General features: G+C 26.0%; 1 protein-coding gene across 1 annotated transcript; it reads left to right on the plus strand.

Annotated features, from left to right (window-relative positions):
- Positions 1 to 273: 273 nt before the first annotated feature.
- On the plus strand, positions 274 to 744 carry LOC128197396 (precursor of CEP9-like). The gene has a single exon (XM_052879130.1). It carries the CDS (start codon positions 274 to 276, stop codon positions 742 to 744), a length of 471 nt encoding a protein of 156 aa, XP_052735090.1.
- The last annotated feature ends 9,717 nt before the right edge of the window (positions 745 to 10,461 follow it).

Genomic DNA, 10,461 nt, shown 5'->3' on the forward strand with positions numbered 1-10,461 from the left:
TTATATTTATTTGTACACAAAGAACATGTTGACCCACTCTAGAGCTAGGAGCCATAGAATAAAAACTATTTGACATATATAAGCACTACATTTAAATATTATACACACCACATAATTAGTCAAATCAACTCACTGAGAATATGTACACATTCAACGTATTATAAATACCCCATGATCCTCCCAACTTGTCATATCATCTAGCTTCTCACGTTTGCTTCCTAAATCTTTTCTAAATTGCTCAATTTCCCTTTGATTGTTCTCTCTTCAATAGTCATGGCTACATTTCATGCCAAACCAAAATGTGTTGTGATTTTTCTAGCACTAGTTGCCTTCAATGGCTCCCTTGTATCTCATTGCAGGCAAATAAAACCATTGAATCAGCATTCCTCGAAAAAGGACACTGTAGAGCTGGACAACAATCCATCCCCTCTTCTTAAAGCCAGTGCTATTATTCCTACTACATCATCAGAGAATAAGAAAGTTGACTCATTCGTGATATCAAAAGATGATGTTGAAGGTTTAGGAGACACAAATGCTTTTCGACCCACAACACCAGGGAGCAGTCCTGGTGTAGGTCACCGAAAATTTGCAGCAGAAGGTAAAGATATGAAAGCAACTGTAGCAGTTCAAAGCCCTGATGTTAAAGTTCACTTTACTGAGGGCACAGAAAGTGGTTTCAAGCCTACAAACCCTGGCCATAGTCCAGGTGTTGGTCATGCTCAGCAAAACCAAATTGGGCAGTAAATTAGCAATGTAAATAAGCAATTCCTCATAGCGTTCCAAAACTAGTTCAGCTGCACATCGACGTATATTGTTGTCCTAAGTTTCATTCCATATTTCAGCTTCTGTATTATTCATGCATGTTGTTGCATGAGCTTAGTTTATCATTGGTTGGGTTCAACAGGTTGTTATGTATCGTTCAAAATGCTTCTCAGCATTTGCTACATCTACAATTGTCGGGTTATAGTGACTCAAAATGCAAATTAATAAACTTGTTACTTTTAGAAACGATTTCTTCTGTTCTAGACACAAACGCTAGTGAGTGTCTTTATGTCACTACTTACTTAAAGCCTAGAAATGGAAACAATAGTTATGCTGAAAATAGAAAGTATTCTATATTATTTAGGGATTAAAATATTAATCAGTTACAGTGAATAAATTTTAACTTGTTTATGGAGTCCTCGTGAAATCTTTTATTTGATAAAGTCTTTCAACTCTAAAATATGATAATATTAACAATAAATATATAAAGAACGTAACTAATTTATACAAAATTGTAGGTTAACACTAACCTAATTACTACTCAAGATGATAATAGTATAGTTTAAACTTAAAATAATTATCTTTGGCGACAAATCCAATTGGACTACCAGTTTATTTAAGGGGTAAAAACTGTCCGGTTATCAGACTGACTGGAAGAACATACTATATATTCCTTAGATGTCTCAGCTAGTATTCCTTTATTTTTTTTCTAATTTATTACTTTCAGCTGAACAACTCGATGATATTTCTATCAAGATTAACAGACTATTTAGTTGTGTTTAATGGGTCATAGGTGCAGAAACACTATTATGTGCAGTGCATAAACACTGTTATATATGTCTGTCAAAAAGAAATATTGTCCTAATTTTTTGAGTTGACTGTCATTGTGCAGTTTGTATGCACATGCACAGTATAATATAATAACGCACTTTAGTGTGTATGAGTACTTTTAGATAGTGGTTTGCTTTTATGGTCATCAGGGTTAGGGGTCATACCAATGGGTAGGCTTAGTAAATATGTTCATATATCTTACAAGATAGAAGACGCAGACATTAACAGCACTCTGGTTTTAGGGATACAGAGTTAAGACCCAACCTATCATTTTCAACAATTTTAAATAAATTATTCACTTAATCAAAGCAAGATCAAGGGTAAATAAATCACTCACAATATATACATTTAAATCACAAATTATAACTTGAATTCAAGATTAAACAACATGATCAAAATCTTCTACTCATCCGCGATCAAAACATAGTGAATTGGGGATGATTGATTTTATGCCTAATATAGATATAGGTTTGAGTTGGAGATAACTCAAAAGTTCATAAACACATTCTTTATTTTAGGTTTAATTGGGAGGATTACTAACCGGACAACGAGCTTTAATCATCCACTAACTTATTTATTTTAGTTTTAATTTTAATTAATATACGTAAAATTAATATTAATTTAAATAAATATAAATTTTTTAATTAAATAATATTAATCTTATCTATTTTTAATATTTATTTTAATTAGTATTTGATAAAATAATACTAATTTATTTATTAATATTTATTTTATTTAACGTTTGATTCTAATTTTAAAAAACTTAAATATTAAAAATAAATAAGATTAATGATATCAATAAAAATAATTATCTAATAAAAAATTAAAAATAATTTTACGAATTTTTTTTTTAAATTAAGTTAATTGAGAATTATAGGTAAGTCGGGGATTTTACCTTGATTAGTCTGTACCACAGTAAAATTCCTTGTTAAAAAACTGTAAATATCTTTTAAATGGTGACTTATATACTCCCTTGATCCCACGTAATTTAAGGTTCTTTCATGCAAACTAATAATAATAACAAAATATATGTTAATTTTTGAATTAATTTAGTACAATAGCCTCTCAATAAATGCATTAAATTTACAGAGGTAAATATAATAATTAATTTAAAGAAATATGCATTATAGAAATAAAGATTATAATGCTTTATTGAAAACTGAGAGTTTATAAAATTTTAAAATATTTAAAAAATCTAAAACTACAGTAATTAAGGAAAAGGATTAGAAAGTGTATAACAAAACTTGTGCAACCTCTTTCTCCATCTTTATTTTAATTTTCTTACATAAAACTAGAAAGTTCATTTTATAACTTGATATGGTACTTAATATCGATTATGTGATTTTCTTTATACATTGTTATGTGCATCATTTCATACCTACACTGCCATTTGCAGCATTGAAATATGTAAGTTGTAAGAAAATAAAAAACGAATCACACGAGTAATAATAAGAACTGGTTTATCTAACAAAGAAACAAGGGTGAGCAACGAATGAATATAGCCATGAAATCAGAACAACATAATACACCAGAACCTTCCTTCACAAATTTAATAAGAGACAAGCCTGAGCACACTGTAAAGTCAAAAGTACGCGACTACACACTGAGAATTAGCACTCCTTTATGTTCTTCAACTTGTTTTTAATAAGAGAAATTAATGAATGATTAAAGAATGACACCATGCACGTGGAAGCTAGCTGTGATCGGAGTGTCCTACACCAGGGCTGTGTCCTGGAGTCGTAGGCCTAAAATCCTCAACAGCACGAGCTGGAGGCGGTGCCGCCAGAGTTACACCAACCATTGTTGATGGCCTTAGTGGAGGCACGTTTTTTATGTAGCTTCATTTGTTGCTGAAATCCCACCATGCACGTCATTATGGACTTGGTTGTGTTTTAGATGTCTTCCTTCAGTGGAATGGAATCGCTGGCTGAAAATGATGAGTGAAAAGAAAATCATAGAGAAAATGAATTTGTTTTGTGCCATGAGATTAATTAGGTTGCTGAAGGAAATTTGCTTGACTTGAGCTATACGAAGCAGGAATCTAGCAGTTGAGTTGTTTGGAAAGAAGCTCATGGTGACTTTTTATAGGGCTGAGGGTGGGTCCTATATGCCACTGAACTCCTAGGTTTAGAAATAATAATAACTCTTTTAGCTTTTAATACTCTATCTTGCAAGAAGTGCGCACGCAGGCACATTCCAACCACCACTTATTACTTTACATAATTTTTTTAATACTTATCAAACACTCTTTTATCGTTAAGCAAAGAAAAGAGATATAACTTTTGTTTTCATCACAAGAGATGCAATAGGATACTTTGATACTGACTCCCAGTTGAACAATTTGAGTCATAGTTATATGCAAATTGAATAGGTAAAGTTCATTACAAAACTTAATCCTGAATATCACTCAAGTTGACAACTGATGTAGGTAAAATCCAATTTGAATCCGTTTTGCAAAACATTAATAATATGAAATTTAAATGTAAATGTGTGAAATAGTAAGTAATTTTTAATAATTGCAACTATTTAGCATATTTATAGGAAAATTATTCATAAACACTTATAGTATATTGATCAATATCTGAGGTATATTTACACTGTTTGTTTTTGGAAATGTACGCTATACGTGAATGAAAAGACGTAGATAAATTATAAGAGAATTGAAATCATGGGAAAGCCACGTCATTAAAAAAAGTGTAATTAGAAAGATATTCTTATTTTCACTGTGGCATCTACCATTGGGCGAGAGATTTTCATGCATGCAGAGGTTGCAGAGATCATAGTCAGCGGAGCTCACAAAGGAAAGGTGAGAATTGATTTTCTTTGTGTTCTATGTAAAGGAGAATTTATTATCCTATGTTATAACTTAGGACAGAACTAATTATATATTTATAAGTATGTGTATATACAATTTATATTTTATTTTACTTTTTATAATATAATTATTTTTAAATAAATTTTTAAAAGTAACTTATTTTGATTTTTTTTATTAAAACTCAAATATAATTAATAACCAAAGAAAATATAAACTAAAATATAACTTTTGAATTATTTTTATAATGTTAAATATTAGTAGCTTTTATTTTTAATAATTAAATATATTTCACCTGTGAAAGTTGAAGTAATTAATATAATTTATATTTTTTTGTGGAGTCAATTATAATAATTTATTAAATAAGATCAAACATACTTTTATATTATTTTTTAACTTTAAATATAACAGATATAACAATTATGTAATATATATATATATATATATATATATATATATATATATATATATATATATATATATATATATATATATATATATATATAAAAGGTTACATAAACATACTAACTATTCAATAAATCTTAAATTCTTATTCATTCAATAAAAGAGAAAAGAAAAAGTTAATTCTTTTATTTTTGTTAATAACATTCAATATTTATGTTTAACAAGTTTTACAATAGTGTAATAATTTAAATTATATTATTTAAAAATTATAATCAGATAAATGACATATTAATTTTTGTATTATAACTTGTATGTTTATTTTTATTATACTTTTTTATCATGTTTAAACAAATTTGTTAACCCTTCATTCTACAGTTAATATTATCTCTATTTTGACTTTATTTTACTATTTGCATATGTTGATTTGTGTCATTGAATATGAAATTCATACTCATCCTTTTACTCTTACTTGAATAAGATGTTCATGTTATTTATATTCGAACACATAAATGTGATTTATTGTGTGATTTTTTTTTTCAAATATTTGTTGTTTATAGAAAACATGCATAAACACACAAATTATTATATAATCTTCTGACTAAAAATATTATTTTACTTTCTTCACTCTTAAAAAATGATAATTAAATCCATTTGTTTTATTCTATTTACTTTAATTAATTTATCATAAATATTATAATTTCAATAATATTCAACAGAATTATACTTCCATTATATTAGGTTCTATATAGTGTACACCATAAAAAAACATAAGTATAGACATACCTTTGTGTCCACATTTTTCAAATATTTATAAATTGATAGTGTGGATATGAGTGTGTGCATGTATGAATGAATGTCTATTTGGATGTATGCGAGTGCATGTATGAGTATCATAGATTTATATTATTATTGTGTGTTTGCTTTTTAATTTTAAATATTTATGTTATAACATAACTTATTAATATTTATAAATTGACAGTGTGTGTGTGAGTTTTAGTGTGTGCGTGTGTATATGTTATAATTCAAATATTTAAACAATTCAGTCACACAGATGCCATAATATTATCCTTATTCACTTTTTACTTTCTTTTTTTTTAAAACAATACAAAAATTTACACTTTTATGACCATTTTACCCTTATAGTCTGTGTTAAATGAATGTAAAAGTGTGTCATGGTACCATTACTCTAATATACAAGAGTAATGATTCTTTGACATACCTAAACTTTTTACATTCATTTGACACTATTCTTATTCACTTTTTACTCTCTTCTTTCTTGAAACAATACAAAAGTTTACACTTTTATGACCATTTTACTCTTGTAGTATGTGTGAAATGAATATAAAAGTGTGTCATGGTACCGTTACTCAATCTACAACTATATATAAAGAGGATATACCACTTTGGTCTCTTATTTTTGTTTTTCTAATTTTACCTTTTTAATTGTTATTTTTCAAATTTAAATAATAATTTATAAAAAAAAATCATTTTTATCATTTTAGAAATTATTTTTTAATTCAAATAATTACTCATTATAAAAGAATTATTTACTTTTTTTTCAACCATTTTTCCAAATTTAAATAATTATTCATAATAAAAAATTATTTACGTAATATTATTTATAACATTTTTTATTTCAATATTTATAACTATATATAAAGAAGATACACTTATTTGGTGTCCTCTTTTTGTTTTTCCAACTTTACAATCTTAATTACTATTTTTTAAATTTAAATAACAATTCATAATAAAAAAACTATTTTTTAGTTTTGTCATTTTAATAACTACTTATTTGAATACAAATAATTACTCATTACGAAAAGAATTATTTACTCTTTTATCAAAAAAAATTTTCATATTTAAATAATTTCTCATAATTAAAAAATTATTTGCACATTATTGTTTATAATCTTTTTTATTTCAATAACTAAACTTTATTTTATCTATAGTTATATTTATAACTATATACCTTTTGTTTTTTCAATTTTACTCTTTTAATTACTACTTTTTAAAATTTAAATAATTTTTAAATATTTAAAATTGCATACACACAAGTTCGATAGTGACTAGCTATGTTTACACTAGTAATAATACTAATAATATTTTAACTAATAAAAAAAATAATAGTAATGTAAAAATTTATATTATAATAACAAAAAATTAATATAAGCATTAAAATAAATTTATATAAAAAATGAAATATAATAATGATATACATAAATTTATATCTTAATAATAAAAATATTTAATCTTTACCTATATAAAATGAGGATTCATTTTTTTTATCTACATTTGTTTCCATTTTTAACTTTTAAAAAATGTTTTTTAAATTAAAATAAATAAAAACTATTTACAACAAAATTAAAAAAAATATTTTAATTTTTAATTATAATAATAATTTTATTATTCTTTAATATCATAAAAAAATGTAAAATGTGCATAACATGTGTTTTATAATAATAAAAATTAATAGTAATTATAATAATATAAAAAAATTTATATCATGATTATAAAAGAATTAATAATATTAATAACAAAAGTTAATAATAGTAATAATATAAATAAATTTTTTATCTTAATAATATGAATAAAAATTAATGATAATAATTTTTACCGTAGAAACAATTTGGTCATCTTATAAATTTCTCATTATCTTTTTTTAATCTAAACAATTTTAAATGTTATAATTGTTTTTCCTCTTCCATAATATTTACTCCCTTAAATTCATCTTCCAATTCAAACAAAACATTAAAGAGAAACAAATTTTTTAGATTTATATGACAAAAAATAGAAAAAAAAAGTGTATATAAACTAAATGTGCACATATAATTGTCCATATTTCTACATCTATTCATGGAAAATATATTTCCATGCCAACATATACCCGACTGCGACATGAGTCTTTAACTATCAATTTTCCCACATTAAGACAAGTAAATTTGTAAGAGCATCGTAAATATATACTTTCATTTTATATATAATTATTAAATATTTATTTTTTATTATCATTTCATATATTTTATAAATTAATATATTTTTATTCTTTTTAAAATATTTTAGGTGTTCACATTGGAATACTTTCCATTTACGAGTAATTTTGCATTCTGGTATATACTGTAAGTAAACAATTCTTATTCTTGGGTTCGAGGTAATTTATTAGAACCAAGTTTTGTTATGGTTGATATCATTACTACAAGAAGAAAAAGTATACTTTGAACATTCCAACATGGGAAGGGCATGTATAATGTCGGCTTTTCGTTCAATAATAAAGTTGCAAATTGGAATATACCATAAATGATGTGAATTCAAATGTCATACATATCGTTTTGTTGAAACTCTAGAATATAAAGAAGTTAAGTTGGTTCTGTTATCACTACTTCCATTTCAGAACAATACTCTTTTATTTTATTTATTTATTGTTTTTTTAAAGAATAATTCTTTTAAATTTTGAAGTTATTATAAGTTTAATAAAGAATAATTAATAAAAAGTTACAAACAATAAAAATATATACAAAAGTAGTTGAGAGTTGCACAACTGTCATTTTATTACCTTTCCTAATATTTTATTCACAATGGGAGAAAGGGACAAATAGCCACACCGTGGGAGCTGAAGGTGGGTGGAGTGCTCACTGTATGATTTGTTGTGCAGCCTTTTACGGGAAGACAGAAGGAATCATTCATGCACCACGACTTTGGTAGAATATATAAGACCATAAAGGTTCATACTTTCTATATAATATTGATAAGAAAGTATATATTGTGTATTATGAAGTTATTATTTCTTTTAATTAAAGTAATAGTTTAATATTACAGAAAAAAGGTTTGTAAGGGCATGTTCGTTTTCATAATATAATATAAAATATATGCTAATGGAGTTAAAACTTTCAAAACAGGAATTAGTAACGGTTCATTAATTATAGTTAATTAGGTGTTATTGAAAGTTCTATGCAATGACAAGTGAAACCGTCATTGTTTTGTCGAGCTTTTGGCCATAGTTTTCTAATTAAATATTGTCAAAACTTTTATTGACTGAGTTGCGGTGGCAGAGACATTATTCGAAATGCATTGGTTAGGTTTCAGACGATAATGGCGATTAACGCCAAGACGATGGAGGTTATAAATGAGGAGGGAGATGAATTAATGATGGAATGCAACAACAAAGAACAACGGAGGAAGAGATGAGTCGCAATGAAGAAAGAAAATCATAAAAGTGAAAGAGATGAACTCGCATTATTGAGAGGGATACACATCTCAGACAAACGACCACAATTCTAAGAGCAACTGTTTAGTGTTTTTCTAAATTACACTTTTAGCTTCAGGAGAGAACTGTCATCTTGTTTCTCAATGTTAAATATTTTTATTAAATAAATATTTAAGTTAGTGTCAATTTATATATAAATACCATTATATCAATTTTTTTATCTACATTAATAAATCTCGTCATATTTATATATTTCATAGACACTAATTTCTTTTATCTATATTGATATCTTTTATTCATATTTATCTTTTTCATCCACACATTTTTTTAATATACAATTTCTTCTTCTTCTTCTTCTTTTTATACTTCTACTCATTTCCTTTATTCATATTTATATATAATGTATTTACCTTCATCTTGTTAATCAATTATAATATTTATTTCATTTATATTATTTGAATATAAAGAAATTGTATGATATTTGGTTTTGAAGTTACTGTTATTAGAGTTTGATTATGTAAAACTTGGTTGGACAAAAGAAAAATATTATAGGTAGTGAATTAAATCATAAAAATATGAATATGAAAGTTCACATGTCTTACAATTATCACAATTAATCAAATATTTAACAAAATACTGATAACTAATATTTACTAATAAAAAAAATAATATGCATGATTGGCCAAAAGTTAATGCAACTTTATAAAAGGTTTGAAAACGCTACTCCAATATCGAACTATGGAGGAGCAAGAGATGTTTTCTAAATTTGAGATCCAATTACATTGATTCACTTACTAAATCAGGCCAAATCAACTTTTCAGTTAGTCATGTTTAGTAATGGTTCCTCCCCCCATTTATCCTTCTTGTTTCTTTGCATTTATATGAATGCTATTTCAGATAGTAAATACAATCTACTCTACTTTTCAGTTAGTCTATTTTTCCCTTTACATTGGTCTTTCCAGAACCTTGTATTTGTCTTCGTGTGATTTTATTCTAGAGGAAAAAATGTGTTAACATTGCTGAGAATCTTTAACACAGTAATTAATGAATTAAACGTTTTTCTATTAAAAAAGTACAACAATTAATGTATTCCACTGTAAATTTTAATGTAATTTAAACTTATAAAGTTTTGAATCAAACCCGTCTGTTCAATTTATACAGTACTTGTTTAATCTTTATTCTCCGTACCCTAACAAATTGTTTAAGTGAAGATTCAGATGTGAGGGTTCCCAAATCCTAGGAGCCAACCAGTTGGAAGATTCTCCATTCCCACCCTAACTTTATTTATTTGCTTCATTAAACTTTTAACTTGTTTTTGACGGCCACTGATTACAGTGATGACCGGAAGGTGACAATTTCAAGTGGTGGGACTCTGAGATATGCTGCTTTTGACTTGACTTGTTTTTGCACTTTTTCAGCACAATTTTTTATTTGATTACTTCAGCACAAT

This window comes from Vigna angularis, chromosome 1, assembly GCF_016808095.1.
Source record: "Vigna angularis cultivar LongXiaoDou No.4 chromosome 1, ASM1680809v1, whole genome shotgun sequence".
Classification (NCBI taxonomy): Eukaryota; Viridiplantae; Streptophyta; class Magnoliopsida; order Fabales; family Fabaceae; genus Vigna; species Vigna angularis.